General features: G+C 59.8%; 1 protein-coding gene across 3 annotated transcripts; it reads left to right on the forward strand.

Moving 5' to 3' along the window:
- The first annotated feature begins 6,665 nt into the window (after nucleotides 1–6,665).
- RHBDF1 (rhomboid 5 homolog 1) lies at nucleotides 6,666–20,672 on the forward strand. Of its 3 annotated transcripts, none has more exons than XM_066640320.1 (19): nucleotides 6,666–6,780; nucleotides 10,733–10,874; nucleotides 11,140–11,270; nucleotides 12,141–12,242; nucleotides 14,245–14,458; nucleotides 14,795–15,001; nucleotides 15,479–15,601; nucleotides 15,685–15,848; nucleotides 16,570–16,821; nucleotides 16,932–17,043; nucleotides 17,287–17,361; nucleotides 17,514–17,675; nucleotides 17,830–17,930; nucleotides 18,155–18,218; nucleotides 18,588–18,682; nucleotides 18,922–18,997; nucleotides 19,099–19,199; nucleotides 19,483–19,636; nucleotides 20,019–20,672. In XM_066640320.1, the coding sequence occupies exons 2-19, from the start codon at nucleotides 10,755–10,757 to the stop codon at nucleotides 20,436–20,438; spliced, it is 2,673 nt and encodes an 890-aa protein (XP_066496417.1). In that variant the 5' UTR covers nucleotides 6,666–6,780; nucleotides 10,733–10,754; the 3' UTR covers nucleotides 20,439–20,672. The 3 variants fall into 3 exon arrangements, with proteins under 3 accessions (XP_066496417.1, XP_066496419.1, XP_066496418.1); XM_066640321.1 differs by lacking the exon at nucleotides 6,666–6,780 and adding an exon at nucleotides 10,456–10,544; XM_066640322.1 differs by lacking the exon at nucleotides 12,141–12,242.
- Nucleotides 20,673–20,743: the final 71 nt, after the last annotated feature.

Genomic DNA, 20,743 nt, shown 5'->3' on the forward strand with positions numbered 1-20,743 from the left:
CTGCTGGGCATTCTGAGTCCTGCCACTGAGAAAAAAACACACACAGTAAAAACAAAATATGCAACCAAACACTGCAAGGGGCAGGCTTCTGGGTTTGGGGGTTTTCACTGGCTCTACTGAGGGAAAGACTTTGCTGAGACACACACTTGGACGGGCTTTTGGAATTCAGCAAACACAATCCACACGCACACACGCACACACGCACACACACACACACACACACACAGAGGATTATGGAGGGGAAAAGAAAAGGGAGAAATAGTCCCAACTCATTTATTAAGTTCTCTCTTAGGTCAGACCCAATGCAGAAAAGCCAGTTCCATCCAAAAGCTCACTCCTGGTGGAAGCCAAGAGTAGAAGACCCGAGGCGAGGACGGGCTATGCTTTCACTGCAGGAACAGTCTAGTCCAGCTGGCGCCGGATCCTACGCAGCAATGGGGCTTACCCAGTAAACGCCGAGTCACACAGCCTAGAACACACCATGGCACTTGAGAACAATCATGGTACTCAGGTTGGGAGCCTGTCTGTTGCTTGGCACCATCGCTGAACTGCTTGATCCTCTGTCAGCTGCTGTCAGCGGGGCGGGGGGGGGGGGGGTTTCCCGGGCAAGGAGCAGTTGGGCCCAGGCCGAAAAGGGGGCTGCAGCTGCTGCACATTTAAACTGGGAGACACATATTCTTTAAGGAGGGACTGAATCACCAAAATGGAAACTGCCTGTCACCTCTTTCGCTTCAGGCTGTGTGAACATCTGGGGTGTGTGTGTAAGACTTTTCTTGGCTGTGTTGAGATGCTGAGTGAAACTTGTTCTGCAGAAGGGGCCTCCAGCCTTGTTTATTGGAGTCCCAGAAGTCCTAGTCATCCTCCCCCCCCCCCGGTCTTTTCTCCCCACCCTCTTCAATGGAACACAAGCAAGCAGAGAAACCCAGGACTTCCCCTGGGAAGGATTCCAAGGCTTCCAAGCCAGGCAGAAGTCAGAGGCTGCTGCTTTTCAGTGAGGCTCTCAAGTCTGATCTCCCAGTTCTTGCCAGGTCGGCTGCGAGACAGCTGGCTGCACCCCCCACATCAGCCTCCTTTAAGGGTTAACTCTGCTACGCCTTGTTTCACGGCTCCAAGAACTGCATCTGTTGGGCCTCTGCTCTGAGCCAGGAGAGACTGCAAAGAGACCTCAAGGCGTAACTCTTGAGAGGGACCAGGATAGAAACCCCTGCTCTTTCCAGAAGGAAATTCCTTCCGCAGGGGACCGTGAATGCCCCCCTGCTGGGTCACAGAAGATCATCGGGTGCAAGCCCCCTGGCCCCGCCTGGAAAGAGCAGGTGCTGCTGGGGGTGGAGAGCTATGGGCTCCAAGGCATCTCACTCCACAGGTCCAAGCAAGCAGGGAGAGGCTGGCCAGCTCCCCACCACTGGACAACTGGTCCTGTTCTCCTAAAGAACAGGCAGACTAGAAAATCTCTGCAGCCCTGGCTGGGAAGCCAACAGGCATCACTGATTTCCCTTGCTGCACAGGATGCAGCCCCTCCCTCCCTCCCTCCCTGCAGGGCCTGTCAGCAGCCAGAGAAGGTCAACCCAATAGCCCCCCAGCTGTTGCAGTGGTTCTTGGCTGGCCTGAAGGGACCTGGCACTCGGTCTGGGAGCAGGTGATGGCGCCACCTTGTGGCTGCGTTGGCAGCCTGCCTCCTACGCTGAAACCCACCACCTTACCTCCCAAGGGTCATTCCAGAGGGTCTTGAGAACAGCTGTGCACCAGGAAGCTGTGCTTCCTTTCTGCCCACGCAAAAATGGGACTGTGTGGGTCCCTAAGAAGAGGACTCCAGTAGAAAAAGGCACTTCCTTCAGGAACCTCTGGACAGAACCAACTGCCCCAAGGGAGAGGGCTTGCTCTCCGCTTCTCCAGAAAGCTTCCTCTGAATGAACATCACAGGAGCTGGCCCAAGAGGGCCCTCTAGTCCCTGCTAATTGGGTAAGAGGCACTTTTTCAAGTGGGTGCTCCTTTTTTTAGCAGGGGGAGAGTAACTGGCCCACCTCACCCCAGCAGTGTCTGTTCTAGTGGCTGTCTGCTGGTATTCCTTGGCATCTTTTTAGATTGTGAGCCATTTAGTTATTGGATTTTTCTCTGTAAACCGCTTTGTGAACTTTTAGTTGAAAAGCGGTATATAAATACTGTTAATAATAATAACAATAATAATAATAATAGTCCAGTGCAGCCTCTGGTGCTGAGCAAGGTGTCCTCCCCTCCTGCCACAAGTCCCCTTCCACCAGGCTAGATGACAAGCAAGTCAGAGCATGGGTGGGGCAAAGCTGGCCATGATACGAAAGCCTCACTTCTGCAGCCTTTGGTGGTCTGAGGATGGGGAGTGCCACATTTCAGGGTGCATCAGGGACCCAGGGAAGAATTATGATTTTTCACATTTTTATGCTGCTTTTCTTCCGAGGAGGCCAGAGGGTTGTACATAGTCCTTCCCCCCCCCTTTTGTCCTCACAACAACTGGGAGATAGTGACTGGCCCAAGGTCACCCAGGAAGCTTCATGGCTGAGTGAGGATTTGAACCTGGGTCCTCCAGGTCTAAGTCCAAATTCCAAACCACTACACCAGCCAGGCTCTCAAACGAACACACCGGCAGGTCTGTCCCACCCCCCACCTTTAAAAGACATTTTAATAACTGGGGGCTACTCGGTTCTTGCATCGGCCCTAAGTGGACCATGCAAGGCCCCCAAAGAGGCAAACGTGTAGACAAATGTGGTGGTCTTCATGTCAGCAGTGCTGGAGATTAATGGGGGGGGGGGTTTCCCTCAGGCATGCAGCCTGCATTGGGGAGCACCGCCTAGTGGCTGGAGGTCATGCAACCCTCCAAAGTGAAGGTCATGAGGAGGTCTTTCCTCCAGTCAGGGCCTTTCTGGTGGGCAGCCCAGCCGCCAGCCTGTAATCAGAGAACAAGGGACTTTCCCAACCACTATGCAAGATCTGTGCCAGCTTCCCCCAGACCAGGTTTAATTCTGAGCTTGCCTGTATCACTCAGAGACCAACTCTGAGCTTCATTGTTGGGCAGAAACACAGCCAAGCCCCCCCCTCCATCTTTTCATTGCCTTCTCCTCCCACTCCCCAGTGTTTTCTGGGCTCTGTCCAGGGTTGGACTTTGCATCCTCCCTTTTTCCTAAGCAGTGAGTGCAGCCAGCTGGGCTACCGGCCAGCCCACCCACCCCTTTTGCTGGCCATTGGCCCCCCTCCCCTGCCCCTTCTAAAGCACAGGGATGGGAAAGTGGGTCACTGAGGCTGGGCCAGGGAAAAGCACTCAAGACACAGAAGAAGTGGGAGGACATTTCTGTGAGCAATGCTGCCCCACCCTCTACGGACTTTGGAGAAACACAGCGGCAGGCCGAGCAGAGGAACACCAAGCAGCTTCTCCCCACCAGCAGTTGCCCCCCCCCCCCAGAAGGACCCCGCCGGGTGCATGCAAGGCGTTGACTGCAGCGCACACACGGGTGAGACCTGAGGGACTGCAAGGAGGAAGCCCACCACTCTGTGGAAGTGCTAGGAGGCTCCCGCTGGCTCTGTAGGCAGGCAAAGGGGTGACCTCTCCCATGTGCTGGCGCTGAAAAGTATTACGGGAAATGGGCTGCAGAGGTTGTGCGAATCCTGGGGATGCTCAGCCTCCTTCCCCCCCCCCCTCGGCCACAGCAGTAGTTTTTAAAATAGCCTTTGGCAAAGACTGCTCTGTCCAGGAGGGAGGTGCCAGCCGTGGGACTAGGCGCTATTCTTGTCTTGCAGACGGCCCTGGAGCAAAATCCTCCTGCTGGAACTGGCTCAGTCACTCCCACAGGATGGCCTGCGAATGCAGGGCCCGGAGTTGGGAGACTGGCCAGTCCCCGCGGCAGGGGCTGACGCGACTGGGCTGGCATGCTGCTTTCTCCTCGCCAGGCTCCACTTAAGGCTGTTCCGGCTGACAAGACCTTGTCACGTCTGCCTGGCAAGGATAGATCCCCATGCCCACCCCGCCACCCCCGCCTTGAACCAGCTGTTTGCCTGCAGACCTGGGAGCAGGCCGGGTGGCTTGATTGCAGGCTCAGCGGAATTATTATTATTATTATTATTATTATTATTATTATTATTATTATTATTAACAGTATTTATATACCGCTTTTCAACTCAAAGTTCACAAAGCGGTTTACAGAGAAAAATCCAATAATTAAATGGCTTCCTGTCCCAAAAGGGGCTCACAATCTAAAAAGATGCCAAGGAATACCAGCAGACAGCCACTAGAACAGACACTGCTGGGGTGAGGTGGGCCAGTTACTCTCCCCCTGCTAAAAAAAGGAGCACCCACTTGAAAAAGTGCCTCTTAACCAGTTAACAGGGGTTTAGCTAATTAGCGGAAGGAGAATGATAGCCAGCGACACCTCCTTGCTGGCCCTCCAGAAGCTTCTGTCTCCCTTTTGGGAGGATTTCTGCTTTGCTCCACTCAGCCCCTAGTGCCCCCCTGGCCAAACATGGCGGCCTTTCTTCTCTAGCTGCCTGACCATTGGTGGGGACTGGACAAAAGAAGGAGAAAGCACCCACGATTTGTGTGCCAGGTGCCAGAGAGGGCTCCAGCCTGTTGCGTGGTAGGCACCAGAGCTACAGTGCCTCAGAAGCACTGTTTGGCCTCCCTCTCCTGCTGCACTCGGGCCAGCCGGGGGGCCTCAGAAAGAAAAAAAGAAAGAGGCTCTTCACTCCCTCTCCCCCCTTGGGGATCCAGGCTCCCAGGAAAGGGAGAGAGCCAGTCCATTGCTGAAAGGGCAGCTGACGCCACCATAAATGGCGACATTCACTGAGCCTCTGCTGGTGCCAGCTGTGGTCACAAAGGGGCATTCAGGCAGCTTCCCTTCCTCAGCATAGACAAGCTGCAGGCAGGCCTGGGCAGAACCCCCAGAGGGCCTTCTTCTCCAGCCGGCTGCCAGCTTCCTGTTGACAAAGAGACTGAAGGGGACTTGCACATCCCTGGGGAGCAGTGTGTGTGCATGTGGGGGGGGGAGTGCTGCTGCCCAAGAGTCAGGCCCTTCCGAGCTTTGCTGCAAGATAGAAAACAGGCTGGGCCCGAGAGACTGCCAGATGGGAAGCCAAGGAGCAGCACAAGAACACCTGCAGGGGAAGACACCACAGCTGGTGGGTAGAGGGCCCAGTCACCCGGCAGGGATCTGGGCACAGGCTGACTTCGGGAAGCACAAGAGAGAGGCGCAGGCTAACCGCTCAGCCCGATGACACAATGGGCCCGGGCCTGGGGGGCGGTGGCGGCAGTGTTTTAGGGGTGGGCTACAGGAAGTTCCCGGTGGGCTCCCCAGCCAGCTTGTTCCTGTGAGTAGAGCTGGGTCAGGTGACCCGATGCCTGGAGGAGCATGGGAATTCAGGTCAGTCTGCAGTGGCAGCGCAGGGCTCCTGGCTGGCCTTCTGCAAGCCAGAGGCCTGGTTGCCATCCCCAATCCCGGGGAGGGCATCGTTTGGGCACAGAACTGCGCAAGTGGCAAAGCGGCAGCTTCGCTAACCGTCTCAAGGGCCTTGCCGCCTGTGGGCGCTGCAGTCCCCCCCCCCAGTCTGCAGGGCCGAGAGGGCCGAGCGGATGGTGAGGCCCAAGGAGGGTAGCCAGTCCCTGGGAAAGCCGGAGCGTTCCCTCTCACGCCACAACCTGTGCGGCTGGGGCAGGTGGGCATCCCCAGGGCTGGGACGAGGGGACCTCCTTTGCCCTGGAGGACAGGCTACCTTCCCACAGAGACCACCACCACTGCCAGTACCTGTAGGACCAGGCACAGAGGGTCCTGCTGGAAACGGTCACCAGGCCAAGCGGGAGTGTTTCACCAGGTCAGGCCCACTGCCCCAGCCGCACTCTCAGCGCTCCTGACCCCGAAGAGTGCAAAGCCCAGGGTTGCTTCCAGACATGCTCCTCAGCAGTAGAATTGCCCTGCTGCCATCAGACCCTCATGTCTGCACTGCATTCCACCGGCACAAGGCAGCAATCCTATCCACACTTACCTGAGAGTAAGCCCCATTGACTACAATGAGACTTTTGAGTAGACATGCACAGGATTGGGCAGCCAGAGAGTGGGGTGGGGCAACTGACCAGGGCCTGGAGAGAGGAAGAGGAGCACCAGTGGTGGTGGAGGAGAGAAGAGGTGGGGGGTGAGGGTCCTGCAAAGGAACCCTGGGCCACACTCTCAGCCTGGGAGCGCCAGCCTAGGCATGTCTACTCAGAAGTCAGCCCCATTAGAGTCCACGGGGTTTACTCCCAGGTAAGTGTGGATAGGATGGCAGCCTGGGAGCCCAAGCCTAGGCATGTCTACTCAGAAGTCAGCCCCATTAGAGTCCACGGGGTTTACTCCCAGGTAAGTGTGGATAGGATGGCAGCCTGGGAGCCCAAGCCTAGGCATGTCTACTCAGAAGTCAGCCCCATTAGAGTCCACGGGGCTTACTCCCAGGTAAGTGTGGATAGGATGGCAGCCTGGGAGCGCCAGCCTAGGCATGTCTACTCAGAAGTCAGCCCCATTAGAGTCCACGGGGCTTACTCCCAGGTAAGCGTGGATAGGATTGGGCTGTGGGTCTAGCTGGGAGGAGGGGGGCGGAGCAGGGGCCACCTTGGCGAGGGCCATCCCGATGGGGAGGAGAGAAGGGGAGGGAGAGGGGCTCCGAGGTCCCCGCCCCCGCTTCCTGGGCCGGCGGAGGGGAGAAGCGGCCGGGCGGGTGGGGGCTTCGCCTTCGCTCTGCCGCCGGTGCCGGACCCCCCGCCCGGCGCCCCCGGCCCCCGATGACGCGCAGGTGAGCCGGGCGGCCGGTGGAGGGCTGGCCGGGGCCGCCTGGCTCTTCCGAGGGCGCATTCCTGAGCCCTGAGTCAGCGCCCAGCCCGCCTCCCTTCCACGCCGGGCCGGGAGGCCGCCCCCTCGCTGCATGGCTGCGCGATCGCGGGACGGTGGCAGGAGCTGGGCGCCCCGGGCAGGCGGGCGGTGAGTGGACGGGGCGGGGAAGGCGCCTGGCCGCGGGGCCCCCCTGCCCAGCCGCGGGGCGCACCCCCAGGCAAGGAGGGCGTCCCCGGGGCGCGCTGGCCTGGCTGGGGCGGGCAGGAGCCCAGCGCTGGGTGGGCACAGCCTGGCAGCTGCCCCCTGGGGGGCCGGCTGCCCGCGCGCCCCCCCTCCCCGCCACCACCGTGCGCAAAGGGGTCTCCGCGGCTGGAGGCGGCCCTTGGCCCCTTCTCCTGGGCAGGGGTCGTGCCAGGCGCTGGGGCGGGCGGGAGGTGCTCTGTGGGTCACCCGAGTGGGGCATCGCTAGTTCAGGCCTCCGCAGGAGCAGCCCAGCAGGCGTCAGGGGTGGGGGACGGGAGGCAGCGGGGATGCCGCCCGCCCGGTGCCAGGCAGTCTTGGGGTGTGGCTTCGAGCCACCCGTGTCCCGACAGCAGCGCCGCTGCCCGTCACGTGAGAGCGCCCGCCTGGCACTGCCTTCTGCCAGTGGCGTAGCTAGAGGGGGGCAGAGCACTCAGCTTGGCAGGGAGCCTCCCCGGGCGTGCAAGCGGCCCCCCTCCTCATCGGAGCCATTCCGGGTGGGGGGGGCAAAACGGAGGGGGAGGGGCCGCTTGCTGCCCTGGGGAGGCTCCCTGCAAAGCTTGGTGCTTTGCCCCCCTCTAGCTACGCCACTGCTTTCTGGACGCCAAGATGTGCTGCACCTGCCGCTCAAAGGAAGGACCCCTCCCCTTGTGCTTGCTTTCCTTGGGACCAGGAGCCCAGGCAGCCCAACCGGGCAGTGCCAGGGCTTCCAGTGGTTCTTGGTGCCTGCCAGCATTCAGGCCCGGTCACTGCCTTCCCCCACCCTGCCCCAAGCTCTGGGTCTTGGGGCCTGGGGTGGACCTGGCACCAGGTCTGCTGCCACCTCCTGGTCCTGGAGAAGTGGGCAGAAGCTGGGCTGCCTGCTGGGCTCTGCAGAGTTTGGCCTGGAGTCTGTCCAGGGAACCCAGCAGGCTGAGCGGAAGTTGGAGGGGAGGAAACCAATTGTGCAGAAAATAGATGGGGGGGGGGAGAGAGAACCAAAGTGGCCTGCTTCAGCTCACCCTCACTGGTAGTGCCCCCCCGTCTCCCCTCCACGCAGGCCTCATTCTCACAGATCCAAGCCACCCCCACCTCGTCTACCCACAAGCATCTCCCCCTCCCTGGGTTGTACTCCAGCAGCAAATGGTGGAGCTGGAAGCTGAGAGTCTCCCACCCTGCAGAAGCCCCTCCACCCCGGGTTCTTTGGGGGCTTCAGAAAGGGGATGTGGGGAAGACAAGGCCCAGTCACCCATGGCCTGAGGAGAGACAGGAGTGCCACAGCCTTCACCCAAGCCCTCTCCACTCTTTTTGCATCTCAGGCCTGGGAGTTTGGGGTTGGGAGGATGATGGAATGCCCGCTCTTGGGCTGGCCACTCTGGGCCTCCAGGCTGAGCTGTCTTTGGTGGTGCTGACAGCAGACCCCAGGGAATTCTGCTTCCTCCCCCCCCCCCCACAGCTCTTCCCAGACTGGCTTGGGTCCAGTGGGGGGGGGCAGGGACAAAGACTGCAGGCAAAGTGGCCTGGGCTGAGCAGAAGGTGCCCCTTCCTTGTCCTTCTGTCTGCCAGAGGAACCACAAGAGGTTATCTCTGTGTCGGCTGGGACGGCAGACAGGAAGCTGGCGCCCCGTTTCCTGGTTTTGTCTGCTGCCTGTGGCCTTCCTCTGGCAGGAAAGCATAGCCAGTCCTCCAGGGAGGCCAAAGCGGCCCGACTGGAGAGCGTGGTGGATGGGTCCACCGCTGTGCAATGAGGAGACTCCATGGAGCAACTCCGATCGCACCCTGGGGGTGAAACACATCACAGCGGTATCATGCTCCGCAGCAGCGGAGCTCTGCTGTGGGGCTGCTCCAGGGGCCCATCCCTGCCCTTCCCCCTTGGAGCCCAGCAGGTGACTACAATGGCACTGAGGCTGAGGGCATCTTGGGAGGCTTTGGGCCATGCAGGGATCTCCTGCCCCTCCAAAGTGGTGTCCCTGTTAGAGAGAGAGAGACTTGTCTGACTGGGGGGGGGGGGGAGAAAAACATCTGATAGCACCTATTGGAGGCAGAGGGGATTGGGGCAGGTGGCCTGGAAGGGAGCTGAGCAGACTTGTGTCACTCCCGGCACCGGCTGGCTGTGTGCACCTTCCTGGCCATTCTCCTGCACCTGAAACCCTCTTAAGGCCACCTGCTTTGGAGAACCGGAGCTTCCTGAAGACATCACGGTGTCCTGAAATCTCCCCCTCCTTGCATCATTCCCTTCCAGCTCTGTAGGATTTGGGGGGGGGCGGATTTGGGGGGGCGCGGATTTGGGGGGGTAGCTGAAAATTAGAGTCATTCTTTGCCTTGTTCACTGCCTTAGTAGGTCCTTAGGATGGAGCTTTAGAGCAAGGCAAGGTGATTGGAAGGGCGCTTAACCAGCTCGAGACTCCGGCTTGAATTTTGGGCCTTGCGGATGGGCCACGGAAACCTGCCGCTGGAGCAGCAGCTCCCTCTGCTAGGATGTCCCCTGAGAAGATCTGAGAGCCTATGGGAGCCTTGGAGTTCTGAACTGGCTTTTCTGGTTCCAGGGGAGGCGGACCTGCTCCGCTCTTCGGAATGTCTTGTCTTTGGCAGGCTGCTCCCTCCCTCCCAGCACTTATGGGCAACTGCTCCAACAGGGAGCGGAAGTGGAGGCCGTGGCGGCAGGGGGTGGGACCGGGCCTTCCCATCCTCATCCACCCCCCCCTTGCTGCAGATGGTGTGCTGGCCACCCTGTGGGCTTGCTCTTTTGCCCGCTGTTTGAGAGGATCGAGTGCCTTGCCTGGGGTGCCAAGGGGAGTGCCTCCTGGCCTGGAACCAGGGGCTGTCCTTTGCAGTTGGGCAGAACAGGGGGTGCACATTTGTGTGAGTCCACCCTGTGCCTTCTGGGGGACTTCTGGGGGACCAGGGAGGGGCACACAGAGCGGGAGGATAAGAGCAGCTCTGGCCTTGGCATTTTTTTCCACTGCAGCAGGCGGGACGTCCCAGAAGGAAACCTTGGTGTGGGGGGAGGGTTTTTGGCGGAAGGGGAGAGGTTAAAAATAGAAGTGGGAGTAATCGGTCTGCAGGGGGCAGCAGAAGCTGTGAAAGCAGATCAGGCCAAGAGACAGCACAGCAAGAAGGGAGGCAGGGGACCGGTCCCTGTGTGGGGAGCTGCTGAAATGGAGGGCGCCCCCTGCGAGTGCCCTGCTGCAGGAGGCTGTGCCCCAGCCTGGCTGCCTAGTTGGTGGGTGTGCAAGGCCTTGTGGCACTCTCCCTGTCTGACCACAGCGTTTGCTGCCTGGATGGGCCAGCGGGCGCTAGTGTGAGCTGGGTGCTCGCAGTCGACCTGTGGCTGGCTGAAGGTGGCAGGGCAGGGCAAATGAGGTGATGTTCCCAAGGCAGATACTTCCTGCGGGCACTGAAGAGCCCTCGGCCAGGCAGCCCGACAGCCTCTTCCTCGGAGATGTACTCTCGAGCGCAAGGGAGACCAGGTGGTGGCCGAGAGCTGTTCCAGAGCAATTCTGACCAGTGAGCAATTGGTTGGTTCCCTTGGATCTTGGGCCTTCGGGAGCTCACACAGTTCTTTCCTCTCATGAGGTTTGCTAGGCAGGGGGAGAGGGTTTAACCCAGGCGTGGATGGGTGGTGGTTTGCCCCAGGCTTCCCTGGGCCCGGTGGGGGGTGTAGCACCACCCTGAGGCTCCTCTCTCCCCTCCAGGCCTGACAGCTGAGGCAGAACGATGTCCGAGTCCCGCCGTGACAGCACCAGCAGCCTGCAGAGGAAGAAGCCGCCCTGGCTGAAGCTGGACATTCCCGTCCCAGGGCTGGTAGCAGCTGCTGAGGAGCCGGCCCTCGTACAGGTACTGGCGTGAGCCAGAAGAGGAAGGAAGTGGACCCAGCCGCTTCCCTTTCAGGTCCCTCCTGGGGTCTGGGTCCCTGCAATTCTGTTGCTCAGGTGGTCAGGCAGGTTTCCCAGAACCCAACCCCCTTCCCCCCCCCCCAGCACCACAGCCCAGCAAGTTGGAGGCAGAGGGGCTCCTGAGCTCTGTGATGGGTGCTGGGCACTCAGCCCGGAGTCCTTCATGGGTGGGGCAGGGTCTGACCTGTGCCTGGTATCTTTGCCAGCCCATGAAGCGCCAGGCCTTCCTGCGAAGCGCAAGCATGCCTGCTGAGAACAGCCGCTTCCCCTCCCCCTACTACGAAGTGCGGCGGCCGGTCCTCCAGCGACAGACGTCCATCACCCAGACCATCCGGAGGTAAGACCCTGGCTGTGCCTCTGTGCCCTGGCTGAGCCCCAGGTGGCAGCACCCTGGGATGAAGAGCTATTCCAGTTTTTTTTTGGGGGGGGGGGGCTGAGGCCACCCTAGCCTCATCTTCCTGTGGGGATGCTGCAGCTAGGCCAGGGGGTCGTGGGGTGAGTGCAGCGGCCTGGGGTTGCTGCCGCTGTGGACAGCATGGGAATCCTCACAGCCCACCTTGCTTTGCGGCCCTGGCTGTAGGTGCGAGTTCTGCTCACCATAAGCCTTCTGCGCACGGTCTGTCGGAGGGCTGCAAACCCTCCCGGATAGGGTGGGCTGGTGGGGTCCTTGCGCAACAGCCGTGTTGCTGGTTGGAAAATGTGGTATTGCCCAGCACGCTGGAGAGGCTGGTCTCTTCCCTGAGAGCCAAGAGGCTGCAGGGTGACCCCCGCCCCCTAAATTGGCATCCAGGGAGGTTGCTGATGGCGACGGAGGGTGGTGGGATCAGCATGTCCCTCTGCTGGTCTGTCTGCTTTGGGGCACCTTGATTGCTCCCCACATGCCTGCATCTGCCACCCGGTTCCCAGGCGTCCTTGTGAGAATAGTTAGCTCTGCCTCATGTGCCTGAGACACTGAGAGCGGGAATCAGGCTCTGCTTGTCCACAGAAGCGCTTGCCCACCTCAGCAGAGAGGCCTGTGCCTTCTCAAGGACTTCCAGGGGTGCCCCCCAACTCCACAGAAGAAGGGGTGCCTTGCTGGAGAAAGTGGGGGTGCCCCCTTGGGTATCCATAAGTGAGGCCCCCCGCAAGCCTGGTGGTACATCCTCCGGCTGACTCCCGCCTGGCAAGCTGTTAGGAGGCCCCCTCAGCTCTCTCTCCTTTGCAGCAGGCGGGTGCGTTTTGAGAGGACTCAGACCCTGCCCGTTCAGGGGCGCCAAGTGGGCAGGCGGCCTCTGAGAAGGCGCCACTCCCTGCCCAGATCGTTCCTCAGGTACCTGCTGTGCTGGAGTGCCTCCCCCCCCCCCCCGCTGTGCCAGTGCATGTGTGTGGGGTGCATGAGGGGCCCCGGCCATCAGGGCTGCTCCACCGATCTCCTTCCTCAGCCTCACAGCCTCACAGTTTCAAGGGAGGGCAACAGGATGAGGTCTCTTGTTGTCTGGTGTGCTCCCTGGGGCATTTGGTGGGCCGCTGTGAAATACAGGAAGCTGGACTAGATGGGCCTATGGCCTGAACCAGTGGGGCTGTTCTTATGTTCTTAAACTACAATTCCCAGGAGGCCTTGCAGGTCTCTTGTTATCTGGCGTGCTCCCTGGGGCATTTGGTGGGCCGCTGTGAGATACAGGAAGCTGGACTAGATGGGCCTATGGCCTGATCCAGTGGGGCTGTTCTTATGTTCTTAAACTACAATTCCCAGGAGGCCTTGCAGGTCTCTTGTTATCTGGCGTGCTCCCTGGGGCATTTGGTGGGCCGCTGTGAGATACAGGAAGCTGGACTAGATGGGCCTATGGCCTGATCCAGTGGGGCTGTTCTTATGTTCTTAAACTACAATTCCCAGGAGGCCTTGCAGGTCTCTTGTTATCTGGCGTGCTCCCTGGGGCATTTGGTGGGCCGCTGTGAGATACAGGAAGCTGGACTAGATGGGCCTATGGCCTGATCCAGTGGGGCTGTTCTTATGTTCTTAAACTACAGTTCCCAGGAGGCTTTGCAGGTCTCTTGTTATCTGGCGTGCTCCCTGGGGCATTTGGTGGGCCGCTGTGAGATACAGGAAGCTGGACTAGATGGGCCTATGGCCTGATCCAGTGGGGCTGTTCTTATGTTCTTAAACTACAATTCCCAGGAGGCCTTGCAGGTCTCTTGTTATCTGGCATGCTCCCTGGGGCATTTGGTGGGCCGCTGTGAGATACAGGAAGCTGGACTAGATGGGCCTATGGCCTGATCCAGTGGGGCTGTTCTTATGTTCTTAAACTACAGTTCCCAGGAGGCTTTGCAGGTCTCTCGTTATCTGGCGTGCTCCCTGGGGCATTTGGTGGGCCGCTGTGAGATACAGGAAGCTGGACTAGATGGGCCTATGGCCTGATCCAGTGGGGCTGTTCTTAGGTTCTTATGTTCTTAGTCAGCAAGCAGGGCTGCCCTTGGCCATCCGGTACACGCCCGTGACTTTGAAGCACTGTCTGGCCCTGGCAGGCGTGGGGCTTGAGCCAGAAAAGGACCCTGGGATCTGCTCCTGCTGCGGCGCCATCCCAGATTCCTCCAATTTGGAGGTGGGCTGCTGGTGGCTGCTCACCCCCTCTGCTCCTCAAGACGCTGGGTGTACAGCACTGGGCACTGTCCTGTATCATCCTCTCCCTTTCACACGTACACACACTCCTCTTTCTCATGAGTGAACACCCTCTCAGGGAAGCCAGTCCAGGTGCTGCCCCCCTGCGCAGTAGGCACAAGGTTTTGCCTGCCACCCTCCCCCCACTCATACCTGACCCTCCCAATGCCCCCACCCCTGCAAGCGCTCTGCAACCCCCCCCCCCCAGTGCTGCCAATAACTCTCACTAACGAGGAATCTCCCAGACGCCCTCCTAGATGCCACTAACAGCATGCCCGATCTTGTCTGATCTCGGAAGCTAAGCAGGGTCAGGCCTGGTTAGTACTTGGATGGGAGACCGCCTGGGAATACCAGGTGCTGTAGGCTTATTATACCATAGTCTTTCGAGACTGACGGTGCCAAACAAATAGCTTGATCATCCCCCCCACCCCAATTTCGTGGCTGAACCTGAAGCCTGTCAGGCAGCTACCTTGGCACCCTGCTGTGGCTAACCAGTCAGGCCAGGTTTGCAGTGGGGCAGATGAGGCCAGGCCTGGTGAATGTGGGTGGCTCCTGCAGCAGCTGGGAAGGGCTCAAGGAGTCTGGGGGTGGGATGGGCAAACTGGGAGCCTGAAAGCAGCTTTCCTGCGCCCTGACCACGGAGGAATCCCCCCCGCCCTGTGCTTGCTTTTCTCAGGGGCACAGCCGACTGGTTTGGCATCAGCAAGGAGAGTGACGCCACGCAGAAATGGCAGCGCAAAAGCCTGCGCCACTGTAGCATGCGCTACGGGAAGCTGAAGCCCCAGGTCCTCCGTGAAATGGACCTCCCGAGCCAGGACAACATCTCTCTGGCCAGCACCGAGACACCCCCTCCTCTTTATGTGCCACCTTGCCAGCCGGGCATGCAGAGGGTGCGTTGGAGTAGTGGCAGCAGGACTGGAGGGAGTCAGTCTATCTGGCTGTGGAACGTTCCAGCCCAGCCACAGGTGTTGGAGGCTGCATGCAGACCTCTAGGCTGCAGCTCCACTGCCCTGCAGCCTCCTTGAATAAGATTCACTCTCAAAAGGCTACATGGCGTGGGGGGGGGGAATGGCTGAAGGGGTTGTCCCTCCCATGGGGGGCCCCCATGTTGGCTCTTCTTGCCTCAGTTTCCACCGGGGGGCCCTAGGCACGTCTACACCTGAAACCGCCTATGAAGTCCATGTTTCAGAGGTGCTTCCCTGACCAGAGACCTCTCCCCACGGCAGATCATTGACCCACTGGCGCGAGGCCGGGCCTTCAGAATGGCTGAGGAAAGCGACGGTTACAGCATGCCGCACACGCCCGTCACGCCAGGAGCCACCTCTCTGTGTTCCTTCACCAGCTCCCGGTCAGGCTTCAACCGCTGGCCACGGCGGAGGAAGAGGGAGTCCGTGGCCAAGATGAGCTTCCGGGCAGCGGCAGCACTGGTGAAGGTAAAGCGCTGGGCTGCGAGAGCGAGAGGCGCTTCGCTGAGCAAGGAGAGCTTGCCTGTGGCCGCTGCGCTTGGCACAGGGCACTTACGTGTTCAGGCGCTTGTTGGGGAGGGGGCAGGAGAAGGGGGCTCACGGGCATGTTTGTGTTCCATTTGGATGACTTGGGCTTGGGTTCCGGCAGGCCCGTGGGAAAGCATCCCTCTTTCTTGGGTGAGCAGAGAGCCTTCCACTCTGGGGGGGGGGGGCCTCCCTTTCTGTGCCAAATGCATCTTTTTCCCTGGCCTGTGTTGCGATGCTCACCTGGCAGTTTGGAACGGAGCCAACCATTTTGGGCCTGGATCAAGAGACTCAGCCTCCTCTCAGCCACTGGCACTGGGCAGGGGGGGCTCAGCTGTGCTTTTGCAGCCACATGCGTTCCTCATACTGCCAAGGAAAGCCCTTGGCCACCCAGCCCTGCTTTGTCTCTCTCCCCGGCAGGGACGCTCCGTCAGGGACAGCACCCTGCAGAGAGCCCAGCGGCGCAGCTTCACGCCAGCCAGTTTCTTGGAGGAGGACCTGACGGACTTCCCCGAGGAGCTGGACACCTCCTTCTTTGCTCGGGTAAGGAGGGGAGCCCCAGGCAGAGGCAGGCAGAGCTGCTGTATCCAGGGCGGCAGCTGACTGGCCTTCCCCTTCTTGCCCAGGAAGGAGTCCTCCACGAAGAACTCTCAACGTACCCCGACGAAGTCTTTGAGTCACTCTCTGAAGCTGCTGCCAGGGACGCTGAAGTGAAGCCCCCCCAGGCTCAGCCAGGCCTGACGGGGGGCGCCTTGGACAGAAGTGAGCTGGAGAGAAGCCACCTGATGCTGTGAGTCACGCATGGGCCCCCTGGGCTGGGTACACCAGCAGAATGTGCCTTATGGGGTTGGCCTCTCTGCCTGCCTTTCCTTCCAGTTCTGCTTGAGGGCAATTTCTGACTTTGCTGGGCAAGAGGATGTCTTTTTCAAAGCTAAGAAGCTGTGCCTTGCTCCTGGTCATGCTGCAGCAGATGGCCTGGAAGGGGGGGGGGAAGACCTGGCCTCCCCACATGAACCAGTCTAAACAGTCCATGCCTGGATGCCCCTTCCTGGACGCTTGCACAGGGCTTACCCAGATGGTGCTGCCAAAGCCTTGCTCAGCACTTCTCGGGGGGAACCATGCTGGGTTTGGGAGTGGAAGGGCTGAGCTTGGGGCTCTTGCCTCTCCAGCAACTGCCCTCCGGGCAAATGAGCAGGGGGACCCCAACTGCTCTCCAGGGCCTGCCTTCCTGTGATGGTCGGAGGGATGCACACCAGGGTTTGGCACTGCCAAGAGGGAGGACATGGTCCTTGAGAGCCCAGCAGCCTCTCCAGTGAGCACTTTGCTGCATACTCCCTGACCAAACTCCCTCCAGAGTCTCCAAGGGCAGTTTCTCGGGTTGGTGGCTCTAGACTTTGCAGTGACACGTTCCGCGTGTGAAGGCTCTGATATGGTTACCCTTTTTTTTTCCACCCCATCCCCATGCTGTGCCCCTCACCTGGCTTCTCTCTCCCCCCCCCCCGGCATTACAGTCCTCTGGAGCGCGGCTGGCGGAAGCAGAAGGAGGGCACCGTGCTCCAGCCCAAGGTGCGCTTACGGCAGGAGGTGGTGAGCATGGGCCTGCAGCGGCGGGGCCAGCGCATCACAGTGCCCGTGCGCAAGCTGTTTTCCAGAGAGAAGCGCCCCTACGGCCTGGGCATGGTGGGCCGCCTGACCAACCGCACCTACCGCAAGCGCATCGACAGCTATGTGAAGCAGCAGATTGAGGACATGGATGACCACAGGTGGGTTCCTACTTGGGCGCCAGCACCTCCCCTCTGCCCAGATGTCATTCCCCCCCCCCACCCTGCACACCTAAGCATTCAGGGGCTTCTCTCCCTCTCTCTCTGTGCAGACCGTTCTTCACATACTGGGTCACCTTTGTGCACTCGCTCATCACAGTCCTGGCGGTGTCCATCTATGGAATTGCCCCTGTGGGGTTCTCGCAGCATGAGACTGTTGATTCGGTGAGTTGGGTGCAGCTGCTCCGCTTGCAGCCTGGGCAGCAGCAGCACACGCTCTCCTCGCCACTTTCAGCTGGCGTTTGTGCCCCCCCCTCCCTTGACCAGATGCCCTGGCGCACCCCAGCTCTCTGTGCCTGTTCTGGAGAACAGCACTATCCTGGTCTGGCCCACGTGCCCAGCTGGGAGAACCAGGCTGGGTTTGGCTGCTGCTTCCCCACTCCCTAACAGCCCCTTCCTTTCTGACAGGTCTTGAGAAACCGTGGGGTTTACGAAAACGTGAAATATGTCCAGCAGGAGAACTTCTGGATTGGCCCCAGTTCGGTGAGCAGCCTGTGCCCACGCCGGAGAGGGCATGCTCTGGCATCACAGCCTAATTTCGGCCAACCCCCCCCCCCTCGGGTGCATGGTTTCAGGCTCTCTGGGGCAAGCATTTGGCTGCTCTGGGACTGACTTTGCTGCCGCTCCTTTGCCAGGAAGCCCTCATCCACCTTGGGGCCAAGTTTGCACCCTGCATGCGGCAGGACCAGCAGGTCCACAGCTTCATCAGCGCCACCCGGGAGAAGGAAAAGCACTCAGCCTGCTGTGTGCGCAATGACAAGTCCGGCTGCGTACAGACCGCCGAGGAGGAGTGCTCGGTGAGTCCCTGCTCTATGTTCCTGGGAAGTGTAGTCCCAGCATCTGCTGCAGGCTGTGGCCAGGGCTCCTGCTACACCAGTGCCTGGTGCCTGCTCTGGGGAGGTCTCTCCCTCCAGGGCTCTGCCTCAGCTCACTGGTGCTTCTCCTCTGCAGTCCACCCTGGCCGTCTGGGTGAAATGGCCACAGCACCCCAGCGCTCCCCTGCTGGCAGGAGAGAAGCGGCAGTTTGGCTCAGTGTGTCACCAAGATCCCAGGTAGGTGCAGCGGGGCCCTGGAATCTCTCCCCTTCCCCTGGCTCTCGGCTCTGGTTGCTGCGGAGCTCGGCTGCTCCCTGGGTGCCCGGCTGCCACCCTGCGTGTGACTCTGCACACGTAGCCCTGGGGAGGTGAGAGGCCGCTGAGAGTCAGGTAGCCGCTAGTAAGCATAAGGCAGGCTGGCCTGCTGCAGCCTTTCTTAGGCCAGCCCATCTCCCCTGCAGGGTGTGTGAGCAGCCTGCTTCCATGGATCCCCACGAGTGGCCAGATGACATCACCAAGTGGCCGGTAAGTCACCAGGCCAGGCTTGTCATGGGCACTGCTTTGGGCACATTTTTGTTTGCTTGGTGAAAGTTGTATTTCAAGAGGCTGTTGAGATTAAATGAGTTAAGCTTGCAATTCTATGCACCCTTTCCTGGTAGTAAGCTCCATTGAATACAATGAGGTGCACTTCTGAGAAGACACCCATAGGATTGTGCTGTTAGTATCACAGCCCTTGAGCCCGAGGGGGGCTTCTCCTCTCTATGGGTCAGCCTTGCAAAGGCAGAGACTGCACCCCAACAGGGGCAGGGGTTGTTGGGGGGCCACGTGTGCCAGGTGAGTGTGTGCCATTTCTGCCCTGAGGAGAGCAACCTTTACACACTGCCCCCACTCTAGATCTGCACGAAGAACAGCGCTGGGAACCACACCAACCACCTGCACATGGACTGTGTCATCACTGGGCGTCCCTGCTGCATCGGCACCAAGGGAAGGTAGGGGAGGCAGAGGGGCGGGGGCAGAGATCAGCCCTGGCAAGGATAGCGGGGCTTCAAGGACATGGCACGTCTGGCAAGGAGCGGGCGCTTGGGTGCCTGGTCCTTCCTGTGGCTCAACAGCCCCATCCTTTTGCACCTTCAACAAGCTTGCTGGTTTCCGCAGGCAGGGCATGGGGTCCACCCACAGTGCTGGTGCGCTGCTTAACTTCCCAGTTCTCCGACCCCTTTTCTCCCAGGTGTGAGATCACTTCGCGGGAGTACTGCGCCTTTATGCACGGCTACTTCCATGAGGATGCCACCCTCTGCTCCCAGGTACCCTCTTTCCCCAGGCTTACAGCTGGAGACTCCTCCTGGGACTGGGGCGGGCCTGAGCTTTCCTGGGGGTGAGCTTTTAGCTGCCTTTCTCTGACCAGGTGCACTGCATGGATGATGTCTGCGGGCTGCTCCCCTTTCTGAATCCAGAGGTCCCAGACCAAGTATATCGGCTCTGGCTGTCACTCTTCCTTCACGCAGGGTAAGGTTTTTGCAAGGCCAGGACAGGGGCTGCAGCAGGGCCGCTCATTCCCCCTTGAGCTGCCTCCGGAGGCCTTGATAATGGGTTAGAGCCTGTTCAGTGAAAGGGAGGGGTGTGGCTCAGGGAAAGACCACCTGCTTTAAGCCAGGCAAGACAAAACCCTGAGATGTACCACTGCCTTGACCAACCGAGGACCTGGTGACAGGTGAGGGCTGCCCCCTGCGACAGCTGTAATAGGAGCGTAGCTGGTCCTCTCCTCAGTCGCCTTTCTCCTGCCTGCCAGGATCCTGCACTGCCTGGTGTCGGTGTGCTTTCAGATGACGATCTTGCGAGATTTGGAGAAACTTGCTGGCTGGCACCGCATCTCCATCATCTACCTGCTGAGCGGTGTCACAGGCAACCTGGCCAGCGCCATCTTCCTGCCCTATCGAGCCGAGGTGAGTGTTGTCCAGCCTGGAGCCTCCAGCCCAACAGCACCCTTTTTCATATCCGTGGCGTGGGGGGGGGGATCTTCTGCCCTGGGAGACTCTGTTCCCACTCGCCCAGAAAAGGCCAGCATCTGAGGGCTGAGTGCTCCCTCCCACCTGTCAGCCTCTCCAACAGCCGTGGCCACGGCCTCACACCCTCCTCCGGAAAAGGGCAGGTTTCTCAGTGGGTGATGAACAAACGTGTGCCTTGCAGGATGTTTTACTTGGAGAAAACGGTGTATGAGTTTGGCCTGGCCCTGCCTACACCCCCTGCGGCCCAGGGAGTAGAATGCAGACTGAAGGCAGATCCAACCAGGGTGGAGCCTCTAACAGGGCCTTCCTTCCACTCCAGGTTGGCCCAGCAGGCTCCCAGTTCGGCATCCTGGCCTGCCTCTTCGTGGAGCTGTTCCAGAGCTGGCAGATCCTGGCTCGGCCCTGGCGTGCCTTCCTCAAGCTGCTGGCGGTGGTGGTGTTCCTCTTCACCTTTGGCCTGCTTCCCTGGATCGACAACTTTGCCCACGTCTGCGGCTTCATCAGCGGCCTCTTCCTCTCTTTTGCCTTCCTGCCCTACATCAGCTTTGGCAAGTTCGACCTGTACCGGAAGCGCTGTCAGATCATCGTTTTCCAGCTGGTCTTCGTTGGGCTCTTCTCGGGCCTGGTGGTCCTCTTCTACTTCTACCCCATCCGCTGTCAGTGGTGCGAGTTCCTCACCTGCATCCCCTTCACAGACAAGTTCTGCGAGAAGTATGACCTGGATGCACAACTCCACTGAGAAGCAGCGCCCGCCCGGCAGGGCCCCCCTACCCCCAGTCGCCGACACCACCTCCAGCCAGAGACTGGGACATTTTCTGCAAACAGACCGTCTGTGCCTTGTTCAAGTCCACTGAACCTTTACTCCTGCTGCCCCGTTTTTACTACGTGAGTCTCAGAATGGCCTTCTTAACAACATTTGTTGCCCAGGTGGTGATTAATAAACACACAGGTAGCGTTTTAGCTACATTTCCAACCCCTCTTAAGCTTTTCCTCTTTGGCTTGTACAGCTGAGAAACAGGCCCTGTAGCTTAAAGCCCACAGGTC

This window comes from Tiliqua scincoides, chromosome 13 (assembly GCF_035046505.1).
Source record: "Tiliqua scincoides isolate rTilSci1 chromosome 13, rTilSci1.hap2, whole genome shotgun sequence".
Taxonomy (NCBI): domain Eukaryota; kingdom Metazoa; phylum Chordata; class Lepidosauria; order Squamata; family Scincidae; genus Tiliqua; species Tiliqua scincoides.